This window comes from Paroedura picta, chromosome 14 (genome assembly GCF_049243985.1).
Source record: "Paroedura picta isolate Pp20150507F chromosome 14, Ppicta_v3.0, whole genome shotgun sequence".
NCBI lineage: Eukaryota > Metazoa > Chordata > Lepidosauria > Squamata > Gekkonidae > Paroedura > Paroedura picta.
In genome coordinates this window covers 34,924,190-34,944,489 of record NC_135382.1, presented here as the reverse complement: position 1 = coordinate 34,944,489, position 20,300 = coordinate 34,924,190, and the positions used below count along the sequence as shown (strand labels likewise).

General features: G+C 47.5%; 1 protein-coding gene across 3 annotated transcripts; it reads right to left on the bottom strand.

The window, feature by feature from the left end:
- Window positions 1-3,352: 3,352 nt before the first annotated feature.
- On the bottom strand, window positions 3,353-19,836 carry HEATR3 (HEAT repeat containing 3). 3 transcript variants are annotated; one of them, XM_077309889.1, is made up of 15 exons: window positions 19,620-19,836; window positions 12,958-13,130; window positions 11,959-12,046; window positions 11,563-11,675; window positions 10,423-10,532; window positions 10,127-10,267; window positions 8,806-9,101; window positions 8,231-8,321; window positions 7,502-7,656; window positions 6,708-6,790; window positions 5,799-5,935; window positions 5,167-5,255; window positions 4,391-4,534; window positions 4,117-4,293; window positions 3,353-3,542 (listed from the first exon to the last, which is right to left on the bottom strand). In XM_077309889.1, exons 2-15 carry the CDS (start codon window positions 13,107-13,109, stop codon window positions 3,429-3,431), a joined length of 1,890 nt encoding a protein of 629 aa, XP_077166004.1. In that variant the 5' UTR covers window positions 13,110-13,130; window positions 19,620-19,836; the 3' UTR covers window positions 3,353-3,428. The 3 variants fall into 3 exon arrangements, with proteins under 3 accessions (XP_077166004.1, XP_077166003.1, XP_077166001.1); XM_077309888.1 differs by lacking the exon at window positions 19,620-19,836 and adding an exon at window positions 18,137-18,241; XM_077309886.1 differs by lacking the exon at window positions 19,620-19,836 and adding an exon at window positions 15,887-16,112.
- Between the last annotated feature and the right edge of the window lie 464 nt (window positions 19,837-20,300).

Here is a 20,300-nt window from a genome sequence, read left to right as displayed (position 1 = left end):
ATGTATGTATGTATATATGTATATATGTATATATGTATATATGTATATATGTATATATATATATATATATATATATATATATATATATATATATATATATATATATATATATATATATATATATATATATATATATATAACGATATTATTTTTGCATTCTATGCGTCCTTCGAAAATATTTTTTGCTCCATACAGACCAATTTTTAATCAAGAGTCGTCCCCCCCTCCCCACTGTCAATAGTGTCCCGCTTTACCAATGTTACAATCTGGTCACCTTAGTCTTGAACGTCTTCGGATTTAGTGTCTTGAATATCCCCCGATCCGCCTTCAGCCCTAGCGAGAAAGGCGGAGAATTAACGTCATCGTCGTTATTAGTGTCCCAAAGAAGTTCTTCGTGGGATGCAAGGGCAGTCCTCGAAAGGACCTGATGAGACTGCCAGAGGAAGCAAAAGGTAAAGGTGTTTGTTTGGAAGCAAAGGATTAAAAAAAATGTGTTTTTTGCACACCCCTCCTCGAGCCCTCCTGAGGAAGGGGGACAATAAATATTATCGTGGAAGCCCCTAGTTGTTGGTGGGATCCAAGATCAATAAAAAAGGGATAATTGAAATGACCCCACGAGAGTCCCAGATGAAGCAAACGACAAAAATGTATTTCGGAAGCAAACAATAATATATTTTGCCCTAATCAAGGAATCACACCCCTCACGAGGAAGCTGGACAATAAATATTATCATTATTATTATGGAAACCCCCTAGTTGTTGGTGGGATCCAAACCAATCCTAGTTGTTGGTGGGATCCAAACCAATGTGACAATCCAAACAATCCAGATGAAGCAAAATATAAAAATGTATTTTGCACAAAATAGAATCACGCCAAAATGATCTCGACTCCCTCTGCCTGATCCTGCTTTCAATAATAATATTTAGTGAGGAGGGCAGACAATAAATATTATTATTGAAAGCCTAGTTCTTTGTTGGATCCAAAACCAATAACAACGCAATAGTCCAAATCAGGGGTAGTCAAACTGCGGCCCTCCAGATATCCATGGATTTGCTGGCAGGGGCTCATGGGAATTGAAGTCCATGGACATCTGGAAGGCCGCAGTTTGACTACCCCCGGTCCAAATGATCAGACCAGAGTCCTAGTTTAAGCAAAAGATTAAAATATATTTTGCATTGAAAAGGTCTTGACTCCCTCTGTGTGACCCACTTTGAGCCCTAAGTGAGGAAGGCAAACTAAATGTTGTGATTATTAATGTCATTTATAATTCATCCTATTTTAGGGGAATCCAGGCAGATTACATTTTATGGCTCAATACAATCCCTGAATGAAAAATTAGTTAATGGTAAAGCGGTAACATTAAAACATTTACCTTAAAATTCTTTATAGGAGTGAGACCTAGACCGCTGGTTGATTGAAAGGGCCGCTGTTTTGCCAAATAATGAAAAAGAGATTTTGAGAAATAAACATGAGAACTAAGCTAACTGGCAAAGGGGACAACTCTTCCTTGGAGTTGCTCAAATCCCATCAGATAAATTAAGCGAGCATTCGATGTCCCTTTTTTTTCATCAAAAGCCTCACACAGATTTTCTATTTCTGCACACAGCATCAAAATAACTTTGAACAGATTGAGACAAGACATATTTTCTGTATCGACACTTTTCTTCCAAAACCATGCAGCACCTCCCACCTGAACAATAGAGACAATTAAGCAGCTGCAGATGTTGATTTATTTTTTGGGTTTCTTTTAGCAACGTGAAGAGGTGAGAACTCTGTGCCTCTACAGATATCATGAAATTTCCTTGTTTCTTGATAAACCTCCAAAATAATTAAAAGGCGGGGAGATATTTAGAGGAAAAAGGTCTACCTGGAATTCATACACTGTCTTACATGCTTCTGGGTGATACTCATTACAAGCACTGCTTCTACATCTTTTCCATCATGTGACCTCAATATGGATTTTTAATTCAAAAGGAAAACAAAGACCGCAATTCTGAACACTCATTAATCTTGATGGGGACCATATGATTTCCGCCCATGCAAAATATGCAGAGCACCTCTAATAGAGAACTGCCAAGAGGATGTACTTGTGAAACCAGGAACATAGCCAAGGGGATGCAATTATAACCAAAGAGGTGCCGTTACTTCCTCATGAATTTATGGGAACTCCTGTTACGTCCCTGCCAGATGGCAACCAGAACACGGATCCTCTCCTTTCTAGAATGCTGCATGAAATCTCAGCAATGTCATTTATTTAGATGCAGACTCCCTCTCTTTCCCCCTGGTATAAATGTCTTGCTACTCTCAGTTTTAATAGAACAGAAGGAAGCATCTTGACAGATTTTTAGACTGGAAGGCCAAAAATCACAAACCTCACAGGACTATTGAGATGGGGGATGGAAAATATACGCATACATAGATAGAATACCTACAGCATAGGGAAGGCACCTATGAAGAGATCCATGGATAACTCTGCCACTAGCAAATCATCTGTAGAAAAAACATTTATACAAACAAGAACCTGGTGTACAAAAAATGAACAGATTCGCAGAACCCCTGTGAACACGTAAAGCCACTCTTCAAGGGAGCTTGATCTGAAATGCCAGATTAAAGTGTCAACATTACTAAACGTTCCAAATGACGTGCTTATTCCTATGTGACATGTCATGTTTTTTAAATGATTGCAATGGTTTTCTGATTGAGCTTTACTACTATGTTACTACATGAAAAAGTTCTTTGTCGTATATAAGAAACCATGTCCCCAGCCATGCATCTTTGTGGATAAGCCCTTTAAAAGGCTGATTTTCACATTGTAAAAAGGTTCTTCCACTATCATCCTTGTGATTCCCGTTACGTGCATTTTAATTTTTTAAAGTGTCTATTTACAAAAAAAACTTTATAACTACATTTTCCATACAAAAATAGACCTCCATGACTCTTCCATTTCTACTAGACAAAAAGGTCGAATGGTCTTTAAAAAAATCGATCCTAGATGATAAAGTTGACAAAATATACTTGACTTCTGTGAAGTATTTTAAAAATGACAATTTGAGGGCAGAAACAGTTCATATCACAAAAGGTAAACAGAGGCAGATATTAAGGATTATTCTCTTGTCCTGGACAGCCCAAGAACGCTTGATTAAGAAACAAAATGGTGGCATATGGGAGGTTCTTCCACCCCTGATTTAAGGGCACATTCTGGTAGATGTTAAAATTTCATCAAATGTTGTGGCATACTCCAAATCTCAATTTATTATTGCATCAACCTTCTTCCCGAAATAATTCTAAAAAAGGCAACATCAAAAGCAAACACACCACCATTTCCTCTCCCAATTACTACAAGTCGCTACAATTCAAGCTACAGTATTTAATGAATGATAATAAAAAATATAGCTTTACAGAGTTTCTCTAAATAGAATTCTATGCTGTTATTTCTTCTCCAGCTTCTCTAGGTAGGCAATGAATCTTCTTAAATTCAGTTTCACATTGTCAAGCACACACAGCTGATCAGGGCTGTACTGTCCTTTCCCGTCCTTCCGCATCTGGAATCGAAAAGGAAGTGATAAATGTTCGTCTTTATTGACATTCTTCAGTTTGCAAGTCAAGACATGGTCTAAAACCAGCCTTTTTCAACCTTCAACCATGGAGGAGCTCCTGAAATGCACAAGGAGAGGCAGTGTGCTATGGAAGCCAGAGTGTTGGAGAAGGAAGATTGGCCTTCAATCCTCATGTCCACCCCTGAGTCAGTCTAATTGTTGTTGTGAGGGGAAAAGAAGAGAAGGGAATCCATGTATGCCATGCTGATCTCTGCTGAGGATAACCATTGGTGACCAGCAAACTGAACCTCCTGTTGTACTCAGCTGAGGTCCCTTCCCCAAACCCCATATTTCTATGGCTCCACCCATCAAATTGCAGGGGAGGGGCAATTTCCCAACCTTAGTTTCAGGTGGAGGTGAAAAAAGAATAAAAATGGAAATCTTTTTAGCAAACTGAACACGAGCACAGGAGGCAATCGGCAGGAAGTGAAATTACATGATCAGCATGGGATAGCTGTGTTAGATGCCGGATTAGTAGCGCCGTGCTGTCCGCCCTCCCACCACAATGCGTTGTGCTTACTCGCAATCTGAAAACCGGCTGGAATTCCTTAAGCGCCGGGAGCAGTTTGATTTGCTCTGCCGCCTTCTCTGCTTCTTTCCCGTCGGCAAAGACGTCGAAAAGGGCATCCAGCGCTTCTCCCGCAACCACCAGAGAAAGGTCTTTCGTGGCGACTTCAAGGAGGAATTTCCCTGTCATCTGAAATGACATAGAAATATATTCCCAAAAAACTCCCCTTCTGGGCAACAGCGTCAAGGGAGGGGGATACCCCACCTGGTGGCATTAGCCCTTTTACCTTCAGTGTTTCGACAGTGTCTTCCAGGCTGGACAACACGCTGCCAGCAATGCCTAGGATGCTGACGACGTTGACACGAACGCCAACATTGTCGCTCTGAATACCCGCTTCACACAACATCATCAGTTGCTCAGGAGTGGTACACTGGTGAGACACACAAACCCCCAAACAAGTAAAGCTCTCTTAAGTGCTCCATGTGGTTTAACAGAAGGAACGGTTCACTTCTTCAGAGGACAGGGGCCACAATGGGGTACAAGGCCATCTCCAAAGTTGCTATTTCCTCCATGGGAACTGATCTCTGGCATCTAGAAATGAACTGTAATTTCGGGGGGCTTTAAGGTCCCACCTGGAGGCTGGCATCCCTAGCTGGAAAGTGAAAGGACAGATATGGGAGGCTCCAGAGTTTTATCCAGCTAATGAAACATCACAGCCATTCAGAAAAGTTTTAAATTTTGATATAAAGCTGCTGTTCAAAGAGAACCAGAAGAGCAGTTAACTTTTGAGTTTGACTTTATCCCTTCTGCCGTTCAAAACGTAACAGGCCCTCTTCCCGTTCAAACTCACTCTTCAGGGCAGGGAGAAAAAGCACTGCATTTCTTCTCTCACAATCACAGTGTGTATTCTGCCTGCCCCCCCCCCCCCCCCGGACTTCCAGAAACAATGGTGCTCAGTCTCCAGCTTAGAGGGTTTTGCAGTGGCACAAGCATGCCTAATTTTAGCACGACAGAGACAAAGCATGTTCTAATGAATCGGAAGGGAGAACCATCTCATCTCACCTGAGGTATATTATTGGACGCCATCATCTGCAAAAGAGCTCGCAAAGCGCTGGTGACGGCTTCCAGGAATTCTGTCTCCTTAGAAAACTCTGCCCAAAAAAGTGAAAAGCCAAAAGAGCCTTAACCTGCATAAACCACAGCCCAAAAAGTACAGCGTCCAGGGAAGCAGGCTAGCAATTGTACTGTGAACCGTCTCCATTTTATATATGGATGGATGGACAGAGATGGAGATATATATTCGTTTTTCACACACACACGTATTTTTGCAAAGATAGATAATTCCTAAGTGTGTGGAAGGGCACATTTCAATGCTCACACCCAATGCACTCTTTTTCTGCCACTCAAAACCACTACTACCTTGCTACTTACAGTGGTAGTTTTCCACCTATTGTATCCTATACCCTAACAATCACTCTGTTAAAGAACACTCCCCTTTCCCATCTTTATGGGCATTCTGAGTTCTGGCTGTTGCACTCTCCTAAGAAAGTGTGTGTATGCACCCTCGTTCAATGTATCACAAGGACCCCAGAGTCAAAGGTTTTAGAACCGGATCTGAACAACAGAGGAATACTGGGCCAACCGCAACAGAGGACCAAGGGAAGATTCAGAGACTGGCCAACTGTCACACGCACCTGACTGGGAGAAAATCAGCTGAGACAAGTGCTGCGCCAGGGATTGGAGGACTGATGCGCCACCAAGGCAATCCACATCGGACACCAACAGTATGCTGTGCAGGCAAGTCAGAGCCCTGCACTGAACCATGTTCAACCTGGAATGAATCAAGCGATCGGATTAGCGCCACGGCTCACAAAAAGGACCATACACATTTGTGCAGGGGAGGAGGATATCTAGCAAAGATCTTTGCTATGATATCTAGCAAAGTTTGCTCCCCTGCCCCGACCACAGGGCCAAATTCATAGCCCAGACTGCACTGCATGCACTTGGACAAAATACATAGGCTGCTCAACAGCGAGTCATCCAGTAACCTGAGCTGTTACACTCTAGACCAGCCATGCTCAACAGGGGCCACGTGGTCCTGGTGGTTCTTGGCATATTTGAAGGGGGCCAATGTGAGAAAGGGAGCCCAAAGGGTTTATGGGGGGCCCTGGTATCTGCACCAACAACATATCCTTTTTTGTTATGTATAACATCATTGATTGCTAGAAACAAACCTCTCCAGGAGGTGGGATTGCTAAGTTTTGATGCCTTGACCTAGCAGGCCCTGTCTTGGGTTGGCCACCCATCCAACCTCCAATGACAAGGGGCTTCCGGGGCTTCCAGAGCAGGGTCCCCAAAAATCAATGGATGGGAGCAGGTAGAAGGGAAAGCTCCAATCTCTATCTCACTGTAGGACCAGCAACAGTGCAACCCCAATGTATTAAGATACCGAAATCAATGAGAGAACATCAGGACCGCATTGCTGGTTCGGACAAAATAATTCCTCCAGTTCAATGTCTCCATACACCCAAGCGGCCACCCAGGTACCTCCCAAAGCACCAAAGAAGGCATGGGGGGATGTTGTGAAAGGGAACAACTCTTACTTTTTGATAAGTGGCTTCCAAGCCAGACTGTTTGTACAGATGTCAACAGCAGCCCTGTTGGGAAAAGCCGTTCTTTCGAGTATCTAGGATAAGAGTAGAGAACTGTTAGGACTCCTTGAGAAATCAGCGAAGAAAGGAAGGACACTGAAAACAAAGAGGAGGCTGGAACCAGGACACTCTTTCAGTCCATCTCTCCTGGTTTTACTCCTAACTATAGCCCTCATCCCAATCAGATTTCACAATCCTCCATGTTGCCTTTTGGAGACACTGTTTCCCCCCCCCCTTCCATTTTCACCAGTTGAAAAGCTGACTAAATCCAGAACATGGCACATTTAAGTGCCAATTACAGTTTCCCCCAAACCTCAATTGCCAATTTTTTAAGAGCATGTTTCTGATGACTGAACCAATGCATTTGAAAGTGTGTGGGGGCAACCCCAGCTGAAGTCACAGCCAGAGACTTTGCTTAGTAAGGCATCCAGTAGTTGGGGCACAGCTTCATCACCCCAATTCTTACTCTAACTCCTGATAAGCGCTTTTTTTTAAAAGCCAAAATGGTCACAATGACAGAACAACTTTTGCAAAAAGAGAGAGAGAGAGAGAGAGAGAGAGAGAGAGAACGAGAACGAGAACGAGAACGAGAACGCCTGGTCAACCTGCATACTGTATACCGCCTGCAGAATGGAACCTACTTAACCTACCTAAATAAAAATAAGAATTGCAATCGTACAGGCAACACACAGCCTCAGCTATTCACAAGGATGAATCAGGAAGCACGGGCCTCTGGAGGAATCTACCTTCTTTGGAACCTGGTGGTTCATGAGAGCCGTTTGGACCTCAGCGGAAAGGCAAAGAGGTGACATCAATTTCCCCCCTTCCTCGTAGGAGTTTTCTAAGAAGGCATCACTTTCATCACTGCTAGAAAGCTCCTCCCACTCGTCGTCGGAAGGCTCTGCAAATACAGCGGCGCGAACGCCAGGTTCGTTCATTAAGTTAGACCCAAGTCCAAAGTGCAAAGCAGAATCCCCCTTTCCCACTTTGTTTCCATACAGCCAGGGTGGCCAAACTGCAGCTCTCCAGATGCCCATGGACTACAGTTCCCATGAACCCCTGCATGTGCTGGCAGAGGCTCATGGGAACTGTAGTCCATGGACATCTGGAGACCTCCAGTTTGGCCACCCCTGCCATATGCAACGCTGAACAACTGTGTCTGTGAAAAACAAGCAGCTCTTCTCCACAATTCAGTCCTTGGAACTGAGTTAACCCAAGAAAGCCAAGGCTTTAGATGGGTGGCCAGGAGCCAATTTCTTCATCCCACACCCCAAATCCCCAGGTCATGGGATCTTAGGCTGAGACATCTATAAATGAGGCGACAGCCACATATTAAGACAAAGGGAGTTTTCCCAGCAAGAAAATATTTCGTTCCCTATTCCTTGTGCACCAAGCTGCCATCCTGAACATGAGCAAAAGAGGTGCGTTTATTCTTAAAGGAAATATCACTCAAAGGAAGATGGCTACATGCATACCCTCATTGCAGCACATATTCACGATGATTTCCAGAGCGGTCTGTTGAGCCACGAGTAAAGCGGTCACCTGTTTCAGCTCCTGATTACTGGGCTGCAAAGCAAACAGGGAGGTCTGGCGGTTAAGAGAATCTCCGGTCGGCATTTAGAACTGGGGGTCAGGACTCGGGGCCAGCCTCACACTTCTCTTGTTGCCTTCCAGAGACCCCTTTTGGGGAGGGCACACCTCATAGAATAGAGAGTCAAGCTTCCAGAAATCAACCTCCAAGAGATGGATTCCATAACAATATGCCCTGCTAGGGATCCTCACCTCCCCGAACCCTGCCCTCCCCAGACTTCCCCCTCCCCAAATCTCTAGGCATTTCCCCACCCAGAGTTGGCAACCATAGATGCGGGAGAAGAGTAGGGCCAGAGAACAGAGTTGGGGCGATCAGGTACAAACAGGGAAAAGACAAGGATTCCCCATCCCTGCCCATTACATTAGACCTGAAGGGTTCCCACTGGATTTGGAAACCAAAAGACAACTAAATCCCCTCCCAAACCCGCTGGTTTCCACAGTGAAACGAAGCCACACTCACTGGAAGGAGATCCGAAATGTCAGCTTCCCCCGTAGTGGGTTTTTGGGGCATTTCTTCCAGTTTGGGGGGCGTTTCTTCCATCTCTTCATCCTCATTCATCCTCACCGCACTGCTCCCGTTTTCCTCTGTTCCCTGCTCTGCTAACGTTTTCAGCCGTTCCGTCTCCTCTTCCTTCATCCGAATTACGGTCTCGCCGGCGTCCACTGCTAAGCACTCCGAGAGGGTCTTCAGAATAGCGTTCACAGTGCCCGCCTGGCTCCCAGAGGGCAGGGTGCTCTTTACGTTCCACAGCACCCCTTAAAAAGGCCAGAGATTGAGATAAGCACAGGCCAATGACAGCCCGTATTACCGTGGCGCTCAAAGTGTGAGAAGAGACAGCAGTGTGACAAAGCTGGAGCTCTAGCAATCTGCGAGATCAGACAGGGCATGCTCTTTTTGCAAGGTGCACGAGTCTTACCCTGGATCCACACATGCCGGAGGACTACGTGGGACCCTTTTCTGGGACAGCATCACAGCTCTTAGAAAAACAGAATTCAGCCCTGCCAATCCCAGGACCTCTTGAACTGCAAATATGCGACAGAAAATCATGGGGGTGTCAGAGCCCAGTGACAGGCAGACAAGGAGTCAGAAGACTAAAGATCTACGGAATTGCCAGCATGTGACAGGAAGTTATACGTTGCCAGGGCTCAGCGGCAAGATGTCAAGGAGCCAGAATGACAGCCTCGCCCATACTTGAAATCCAAGGATGAAAAAACACAAGGAACCCTTTCAGACAACATCTCTAATCTCTAATCCATTTTGGTAGCTGGCTGCTAACGGATTTTATTTAGCTTTTCATACAAAGCCGCTTCCTTTTTGTTTTAATATCCCATCCCTCCCTGCAACACAGGCTCGGGGCAATTCACAATATATGTTACACGGGCATGGTCTATAAACAATTATTAAACACTTATGATGCTTGAAGCAGATTTTACTTTAAAAGTTTTAAAATATATACAAAAAGTCAACAAGATATGCTGTAAAACGGGTAGTCCAACCGGTGGTCCTCCAGATGTTCATGGACTACAATTCCCATGAGCCCCTGCAAGCAAATGCTGGCAGGAGCTCATGGGAATTGTAGTCCATGAACATCTGGAGGACCACAGGTTGACTACCCCTGCCATAACGGACAAGAATACAGCATTCAGATGGTATGGCCCCTACTTCAAAGAGCTGCATTACATGCATAACTGCATTGTTGGTCTTCTGGAATAAAGCAATAATGGTCTTCTGGAACCCAGACTCGATCTACAGGAGCCGTCGCCCGGTTAAAAAGATCTACCTGCCACCAACGTCCGGAGGAGAACATGCTCCATGGTTTTTTCCGACGACGCCATGACCATTTCCAGCACTTGGTGCGCGGACGCATCGAAGGACGAAAGCAGCTCCGGGTTGTCTTCCGTCACGGCCTGCAAGCAAGAAGCTGCGGAAACAAAGAAACATGGATCATGCCCCTCCCCTCTGGCTCTTGGGACCCTGGCTTCAACCCCCTTGCCAGCCTGCGCAGCTGCGACTCTAAATTTCTACCCGGTTTTGACCTTGTTGCTTCTGCAGGGTCATCCTCTCCCTGCCACTTACCCACGGCGACAGCCAGCTCCACGTTGGTGTGAAACCTCTTCAAATACTGGAGCACCACAGTCAGGCATCCTTCTCGGTTGAATATGGCGACAGCCGTGTTGCTGCACTCGCTAGCGGAGGGCGAAGAGGAACAAAGAGCATCTTGAGCCAGCTTGCCCTGAAGCCCCTAACATTGCACCATTAAAAGTCACACAACACACAGGAAGCTGCCGTGGACCAACTCAGACCATCAAGACAGCAGTTCTCCAAAGACAGGTCTTGCATATCACTTATTACCTGATCCTTTCAGCTGGAGATGTTGGGGATCGAACCCAAGACCTTCTGCGTGCCAAGCGGATGCTCTACCACTGAGTCAAGGGCCTCTCCCAGATGGTTGCCTTAGAGGGAGTCAGGCCCCTGGTCCATCCAAGTCAGGGCTGTCTACCCAAACAGCAACTCTCCATGGTGCCAGGCAGAGGTCTTTCACATCACTGAGGACCTGGTCCTTTTAACAGGAGATGCCAAGGATTGAACCTGGGACCTTCTGCGTGCTTCCAGGAAACCAACATCTGTTCAGGATCCCTGGCCCAAAAGAGGGGAGATTGGCCTCGACCAGGACCAGGGCCTTTTTGGCATTGGCTCCAGCCTGGTGGAACGCTCTGCTGAAAGAGGTCAGGGCCTTGTGGGACCTTAACCAGTACAGACAGACCTGTTCCACCAAGCTTGTGACTGAGGTCCAAATAGACCATCAAGAAGAGACCTCCTCACTGCTGAAACAGAGGAAGACTTTCCAGGAAGAACGTGAAATCCCCCCCACCCAAGCTTACAGAAGGGGCTGAAACGAGGCACAATGCTTTAAATAACTTCCTGTTTGCAAAGATTTGATTGTTTTATCTTATGTTTGTTACCAGCCCAGAGCTGCCAGGAAAGGCAGGATATAAGAATAAACCGGTTTAAACCGGCAGGGAGGGCACAGCTGATCCTCGGGGCGTCTTCTGCGGCCATTTTGAACGCAGGCTAGAAAAGCCGGGTATTGGTATTGTAAAATAAACACACCGCATGCTCCCACGGGTACCTTGGTCTTCTTTGCTAAAGTTCTTTGTTTGCTTTCTGGGGTAAATACCCATGCACAAAGAACAACTATTTCCACTTGGCACTTACCAGACATTCCACAACAGGTTCACGGCCTCGTTGGCGATGTCTTCTATATAATTCTTGTTTGTTTCTTTGGTCTCCTTCATCGCGCCGTTAGTCTCCTCTAGCCTTGCCTGGCACTATAGGGATGAAGGCAGTCCAAAGAAAACAGGTCAAGTTGAAGCACACTTCACAGTCATTGGAGAAGACAGACTGGTTGGTTTCAGGGACAATGGCCAAGCCGTGGAGAGAAGCATGAACTCTTTCCTAGTACATGAAGGGCATCGTGGCAAAGCGGTTAGAGCTGCCCTTCTCTGCAGAGTGCAGATTCAAACTCGGGCCTCCCAAATTCTAACCACCACACCACGCCAGCCGCACGTCCCATTTTAATCCAGAAACAAAGACCACAGCAGGTCCGTGTACCTCCTTCAGAAGAGCCACCAGAGGGGTCATGACATCTTTGGCGACCATGTCATCACAAACATCAAAGCCTCCGCAGGCACTGAGATTGCTGCAAACCAAGGCGAAAGTCTGAGAGCAGATCCTCCTTATCTTGTCGTTCTCTTGGCTGGAACAAATCCTCTCAGTCTTTCATAAGAGCGTTGTAAGAAAAGCTGGGGAGTTGTAGCAGACTGAGAAGTAGATCCCGACTGCCCGACACTCCCCCCTGGGTGTGATAGTGAGGACGTACAACCATAAAAATGCATAAAATTGCAATTCCCACTGAGGGGCTTCCGGCTTCCCACTTTCTTCTTCCCCCAAATAGCCCTTCCGTAGAGGGGAGAGCCACAGGAGTAGGGAGACCTTCAGAAGACCCCAAAAGTGTCACCTTTGTGAACAGAGGAAGCACCCATTTCTTTTTTTTTCACTTGGGATTTATATTCCGCCTTGCCTTCCAAAACAGAGGAAGACCTGAACCCCAGCTTGGTGCGGTGGTTAAGAGAGGCGGCCTCAGATCTGGAGAGCTCCCCTCCCTCCCAGAAATAACATAACATAATAACCCGATCAACACCAACACAAGACTTGCAGGACGTGACTTGCCACATCAAGTACGGAAAACCTAATAGAATACAAACAGGCTCTGGATGTTAAGCAGACCTGATGTTTAAATGGGGCAAACTACCGGGTCCAAAATGTGATTATCCATCAAACTACTGTCCATCTGTCACAGAAATACGAGCATCATGTTTTCTAGGGAGATGTGACAGAGCTCTGTGGACTCTTCCCCAGCTGCGACTGAATGGATTGAAAACTCAGATATTAGCAGTTAGGGGGATTGCCAAATCAGACTGCATAACCATTATACCTATTTGGCTACCTGTTTTATATTATCATAGGCTTCCTGTGTGTAACTCTGCCATACAATAAACAAATAAATAATCTTCAAGCACACGCCTGCCTCTCTCACCGCTCTGGACTCACCGAAGCGCTCCCGCGGCCGTCTCTCGAACCGCCAGACTCTGATCAAGCAGCATGGGCCCCAGACATCGGACGACATCTCTCCGGACAAAGGCCGGGATTGTCTGTTTCTGCTGCAGGAGTTTGGAAATGCTGGCACAAGCAAATTCTCTCATATCGGCACTCGGGTTCTGCAGCTACGAAACAAATATAATATATACACAAAGAGGGAAGTTAGGCTCAAAGAATCATAGAGTTGGAAGGGATCTCAGGGTCATCCAGTACAACCCCTGCAGAATGAATGAATGAATGAATGAATGAATGAATGAATGAATGAATGAATGAATGAATGAATGAATGAATGAATGAATGAATGAATGAATGAATGAATGAATGAATGAATGAATGAATGAATGAATGAATGAATGGAGGGAGGGAGGGAGGGAGGGAGGGAGGGAGGGAGGAAGGAAGGAAGGAAGGAAGGAAGGAAGGAAGGAAGGAAGGAAGGAAGGAAGGAAGGAAACCTCCCTTGCTGGGCCCAAATTTCTGCAAGCATGTTGCCTTCAGCTAGGGCAGCCACGGTTGTGTTCTGACCCAGAATCCGAAGCCATGGCATGCTTCTTTTACAGCAGTTTCCATCACCTCCAGCAAAGGAAACCAGTTTCAGTTTGTTAAAGCACAGGCCGGCCCTGAAGTTCCAGAATCAGCCAAAGGGAATTGTCCAATGTTATACGGTCTTCCTTACCCCACACTGTTAAAAGTTACAATGATTCCTTACAAAATGTTACTTCAGAAATCTATTTCCTTTGGCTGCAGCCCAAACATCACTGGTGTTTTCTTCTTGCTGGCTTGGCCAGAATTGGGTAGCCCAGCCCAGTCAGATCTCAGAAGCTAAGCAGGGCTGGCCCTGGTTAGAATTTGGATGGGAGACCAGCAAGGAAATTGCTACGCAGAGGCAAGCAAACCACCTCTGAACAGCTCTTGGCTGCTAAGCCCCAAGTCAGATGCAACTGGATGGTGCTTTCAGCCACCACCACATGTTTGGGTATCTGATTTGTTGGTCTAAGTCAGGGGTAGTCAAACTGCGGCCCTCCTGATGTCCATGGACTACAATTCCCATGAGCCCCGCCCCTGCCATCTGGCGGGGGCTCATGGTAATTGTAGTCCATGGACATCTGGAGGGCCGCAGTTTGACTACGCCTGTTCTAAGTACGTCAAAGTTTTTTTTAATGCTTGACCAATAATTAAGTTTCCAGCTGATCTTTCTTTGCTCAGAGAAATGCTCCCTACCATTCTAAGCTAGTGATTCTCCAGTTTGAGCCACTCCGTCCACAATGGAAACACAAGACCTAAGTAAGTGGAGGACTCACAATGACTCTAGGTGCAGGGGGAGCGGTGAGGAAATCGCATTCTCCCACTTCCCTCTGTGCATATAGAGAGTGCAATTTGCTCACTGCTAGTACCAACAGAGATCCCTTCCTTCGGTGGCTAATACACCTTGGAGGTCTAGGAGCTCTAAAAATTTCTGGAAAGAATTCTGCAAAGAACCAACAAACGAACACTTAAGGGAAAGGGGAAAGGGCTGCTGAACAAGTCTCCGATCTGCAATTTTTTAGTCTTCTCTTTTTAAGAAGTCTTGTCCTTTTTGTGTGTGCGTCCACCCTCTTTTTTCAAAGTGATAAAAAGGTAAAGGTAAAGATATCCCCTGTGCAAGCACCGGGTCATGCCTGACCCTTGGGGTGACGCCCTCCAGCGTTTTCATGGCAGACTCAATACGGGGTGGTTTGCCAGTGCCTTCCCCAGTCATTATCGTTTACCCCCCAGCAAGCTGGGTACTCATTTCACCGACCTCAGAAGGATGGAAGGCTGAGTCAACCTTGAGCCAGCTGCCGGGATCGAACTCCTAGCCTCATGGGCAGAGCTTTCAGACTGCATGACTGCTGCCTTACCACTCTGCGCCACAATTTTCAAGTGATCATAACGTCCTATTTCCGGGGTTAGGAAGTTAGCAGCAATGATTTAAACGAGATTTGTCACAGAAATCGTTAGAAGTAGTTGAGATGGGATCATGCCCTCTGTTTTGCTTTTCAAAACACATCCCACAATGGCCTTTTTCAACCTTTTGATGGTGGAAGAATCCCTGAAATATTTTTCAGGATTCGGGAAATCCTGGAAGCGGGCCCGGAAGAAAGAGGCACGAGCCAGCCAACCCATCAATCGATCGCTGACCTTTTAGAGAGAGGAGGCCTGTAGGAAATGGACATCTAGTGATGCCAGCGGCCACCCAAACTTCTGGGAAAGGCCACAGAGCCCCTGGGGAGCTCTGGCAGAACCCCAGGATTCCCGGAACCCTAACTGGGAATCCCCGTCCTCCAACAAACGGTGAGGAGCAGCAGTTAGAATGAATCCCACTGGGTTATGTCGGACAACTCAGTCCCTCCGCTCTCCCGGCCCAAGCCTAGCCCACCTCGCAGAGGTGTTGTGACAGTACAACTGTGGCTGCCAGACCCGGGTGGGCAGAGGCTTTTAGAGCAGAGGACAGCCAACCATCTCATCCCCTGCTCCCAAAGCGTCAGTTTTTTGCAGATCAACCCTTTGCTCCTCCCTACAAAAGAGTAGGCCAAAACGGGGTGCTGGCGGGGCAGATGGCAACCCCCGTGTTGAGGGCTGCCAGTTCCGGGTTGGAGGGGAACCTGGCGCTTTGGGGGGTGCCGCCTGCAGAGGGTGGGGTTTGGGGAGGGATTTCAGGGGGAGAAATCCGCCCAAACCGGTGAGATCTCGCCTGGCCTCCACTGCACTCCTCCCGGGGAAGTGATCTCTGCCGCCTGGAGCTGAGCTGGGATTCCGGGGGATCCCCAGGCTCCCCCTGGAGGTTGGCACCCCTCCGTGGTAAAGTCCCAGGGCCGCCGGGAGAGAGAGGCAGGGCCGGCCGGGTCCCTCTTTGGGGGCTCACCTTGTCCAGCAGCTCCACGGCCGGCGACGCTTCCCCTCCTTCGGCCTCGCCGCCCGACTGCCTGCGCTCCCCGGCCGGGGCGAAGGGCGGCCGACGGAAGCGCTTGCCTTTGCTTTTGCCCATGATCCCGGCTCCGGCGGCGCTCGGGAGGGCAGCCCGGCCGCCCTGCCTCCCCCCACGTGTGGGTCTCCGGGGCGCAGGCGCTGCAAGGCGAGCGTCCGCCCCGGAGGAGGCTGTCCAGGAAGCAGGAAGGCCGCCGCCGCCCCAGCCAATTCCAAAGCAAGCGAGGCGCCCCGTTGCGCCCCTGCAAGCCCGCGGGGAGGTGCAATCCTTGGCGGGCGGATCCCAGAGGGTGGGTGCGGGCAGGGGTGGGTGGGGGTGCGTGCATTTACTCCCAGGTAAGCCCCGCGCTGCCATGCGGTGCAGCATCCTCGCTTCCACCCGTCCCGTCCTCCGCGTAACGCCGCAGCCACTTTGGGCGGCCCCGCGGTTACGCGGCAGGAAGCCCCATTGAGTTGGATGGGAGAGGCTCGCCGAGTCAGCCTTGCCCGGCTTACGAAGAGCGCGCTCGGGGGCTGCTTGACTCAGAAGGAAAGCCGCTCCGGACCGAGGAGGCGTTGGGGTAGGAATTCTGGCCGAGCGGGGCCATAGAAGTCAATGGGCCTCTCCTGGCACGGGGAGGCCGGCTGGCCTGCAGGCAGATCCAGGTGGCTAACCCGTGTTAAGTCCGTCTGGAGCAGCGGGGAAGAGGACAGCATCGGGGACAGGGGTGAGCTTTGCGGAGTGGCCGCTCTCTTCTTCAGAGAGATCAAGGTGGAAATCTCGCCGATCCACTCGATCCATTCACATTCTAGCCGTCTCTGAAGAAATCAGTGACTCATGGAAAATTTGGTTGCTCTTTAAGTTGCTGCTGGGCTCTTGCTCTCCTCTCTTGCCAGCAGCGGTAGTCAGCCTGCGGCCCTCCAGATGTCCATGGACTACAATTCCCATGAGCCCCTGCCGGCAGGGGCTCATGGGAATTGTAGTCCATGGACATCTGGAGGGCCGCAGGCTGACTACTCCTGAGGGCTCGGAGATCTCCTGAAACTGCAGTTAATCCTCAGACTACAGAGATCAGTTCTCCCTGGATAAAATTACTGGTTTGGAGGCTGGTGTCTAGGGCCTTCTGTCCTGCTTAATACCCTCCCCTCCCCAAAGGCTCCATCCCCAAAACTGTAGTAAATTTTAGACCTAGGCTTGTGGTTAAGAACAGCAGCTTCTAATCTGGCAAGCCAGGTTTGAGTCCCTACTCCTGCATTGTGCAGGGGGTTGGACTAGATGACCCTGGAGATCCCCTTCCAACTCTATGATTCCTCCACATGCAGCCAGGTGGGTGACTTTGGGCCAGTCACGGGCCTGATAGGGTTGTTCTGATGGAGCGGTAATATCAGGGCTCTCTCAGTCTCACCTCCCTCACAGGGTGTCTGTTATGGGGAGAGGAAGGGAAGGCAAGATTGTAAACCACTTAGACTCCTTTGGGCGGTGAAAAGTGGGGTATAAAAACCAACTCCTCTTCTTCTACTAATTGCCTATAAGCCTGCAGGCACCTACCTGAGCCTAGCTTTACAGTATGATTCTGTTTGTATTTTTGCCAAAATAATCCCTTTGTTTTCGATGAATAGCCATAAAATCATTTTGTTTGTATTTAGTCATGGAAAGGCACTCAGAACATGCTGAAAGGGCATTTATAGATCCCCCATGTATGAGGAGCCCAGATCTGGGTGGGCCAATCTCATCAGCCCTAGATAGAAGAGCTGATTTTTATTCCCCAATCTTAACTGCCCAAAGGACTCTCAAAGTGGCTGACAATCACCTTCCCTTCCTCTCCCCACAACAGACACCCTGTGAGGGAGGTGGGGCTGAGAGAGCTTTGACAGAACTGCTCTGTGAGAACAGCTCTAATAGGACTGTGACGAGCCCAAAGTCACCCAGCTGTCTACATGTGAAAGAGCGGGGAATAAAACCTGATTTGCCAGATTAAAAGCCGCTGCTCTTAACCCCACACCAACTTAGCGCTTGCAGGCCTGACCCCGGTTAGTGCTTGGAGGGGGGGGAGACCACCCAGGACCACCAGGGTCACTCCACAAAAGTAGCCAATGGCCAACCACCTCTGAATGACTCTTGCCTTGGAAACCTCACGGCATCACCGTTAGTTGGCTGTCACTGGGTGACACTTCCCACCACCAAGTCTGAAGAGCACGTGCCACTTACCAAAACCAGGAGCTGGCTAGGTCTAAGGTATCGTGGGACCCGCAGCACCACAGCCATTTTCAAGATGGTGTTGCCACTTGTGCTGTACAACTAACTGCGGGGACCCCTCCCAGGGAGAGTTGGAACTTTGGAAGCAACCGACAAGATTTGCATTGCTGAAGGCATTTCTCAAACCTTGCGCAATGCCTCAATATCTAAGGGGACATGCCTACTTATGCTGCTCATGACCTGCACGCAAGCTCAATGGGGTTATGAACAGAGCACACCTGTCACCCTTTTTTCGCAGTCTGCAAGTCGCGTAACCATGAAGACCCTCTGACAATCAGTACGGAGGCCCCCTGATCGTACAGCACTGCGGGGCCCGTGACATGTGCTCCATGCGCTAATAGGATAAACCGCTTCAGAGCAGAACTAAGACTTATCTGTCCCCCCCCAGGCTCAAGGCAGCTCATGAGGTCAGGACACATACATACAATATAGGAAAATAGAATTACAGTAATTTAAATCGGATGGCACCAATTCAATCAGAAACCTCTATTTCCAGGGGATGGGGAATGGTGAGTTATAAGTATGTCTTAAGTATGTATAAACTCCTTTAAGAAGATCTGTAAGACTGATGTAACTTACTGTTGATTCTGTAAAGATAAAGCAGATTTCTTTCATGTGTGGTGCCTCCAACTTTTGGAAACAGGTGGCCAAAATTATGGCGATTAGGCTACAAATACAAATCCCTTGCAGCCCAGAGGCATTGTTATTAAATTCTCTTCTGAGTATCCCAGAGGGTCAGCAAATGATATGGTAACAGCCACTAGATTGGTATATGCTAGGTATTGGAAACAAAATAACCCCTCTAAGATTCAGGGGTGGTTGTCGAAAATAAAAGATTTATATTCTAGTAAAATGAACCACTTATCAAAATAATAAAGATGTTAACAGGGTTGATTGTTTTGTGGCCACGTGCGGTCGAAAGAATGGATTCGATGATTGATCAATTTGTGATGGTAGAATGTGAAGAGGAATAATTCCGCAATGTATTCTATTCTTATTTGGATTTATTACTTGCTACTCTTGGCAAAGCATGTTCAATTTTTCTATGTATGTACCTGTTTTCTCTTTTTGAGTGTATTGAATTAAATTCAATAAATTTTCAACGACAAAAAAAATCTGAGGTCTCCAAGAAAGTCAGTTTCCTGAAATACTATTAAATTCACCACTTTAAACATTTTTAAAAGTCGCTGTTTCCTAGAGCCGTTGGAATCCCGATAGCTGTATCGCCAGTGGCCAGCCAAGCTCTCATTCTCCCCCACGCAATTCTAAAACAGCCATGTTTGTTATCTGCTACCAAGAACACAATCTGGTTCATGCTCAGAAAGGCAAGAAGCCTATGCAACATATTCCTCTCCAGTCTTTTAATTTCTCCTCCCGCAATATATAACAACAACACCAATACAAACTATCAGCCACACCCAAGAAAGTCTCATACCGGATCGCCCGCGTGAGCCAGTCCGATGAGGATGGACGGATGGATCAGGAAATCTCTTCCTTTTGAAAAGCAGCTGAAAGGTTTTCAATCTCCCGACATTGTTCAAGCTCTCTTGATAATACCCCTTTCCACACCGGCATAGCTCCTGACTTGGAAGTTTTCTATCGCGCTGGTTGTTCCCAGTTCAAGCCATGTGGCTACTGGGACGTCCAAGGAAGAAGGGGTTGGTGATTTCGCAGGAGGGGGCGGTATCTCTTCTGCTAAAGAGACATGTTGAGACTAGTCCCCGGGCCATTTATGAGCCTAATCCTACTAAAGCCACTCCTCAAAACGGGCACTTAATGTTACACACCTACATGTTGGTTTTGCATTTTATCCACTAAAGGTTCTAGTAATCAGTAATATTACAGAGAGGAAGTAAGGGATGCATATTAAGATCTGTAGCACATTTTACAAAATGCTAGTGTTGCTTATTTGAGAACTCTTAATGATTGTACAGTCCTTCAGAATTCATGTGTCTTTTCCAGTAATTTTTAATTTTGTTTCGCCTGCAAAGAACTCAAGGGGGCAAGCATGGGTCTCCAATCTTCCGTGTCCTGCTAACAACCACCCTGTGAGGTAGGCTAGGCAGAGAAAGAATGACTGGCCCAAAGTCACCCAGTGATGGTGAGCAGGGATTTG

Excerpts from the sequence above, each read along its gene's own strand:
- HEATR3 (XM_077309886.1), bottom strand. The coding sequence starts at position 16,009 with ATGGGCAAAAGCAAAGGCAAGCGCTTCCGTCGGCCGCCCTTCGCCCCG. Across the intron at positions 11,676-11,958 it reads TGGTGGCTCTTCTGAAGGAG|TGCCAGGCAAGGCTAGAGGA; the intron begins GTACACGGACCT and ends TCATCCCTATAG. Across the intron at positions 9,102-10,126 it reads CCTCCGGACGTTGGTGGCAG|GGGTGCTGTGGAACGTAAAG; the intron begins GTAGATCTTTTT and ends GGCCTTTTTAAG.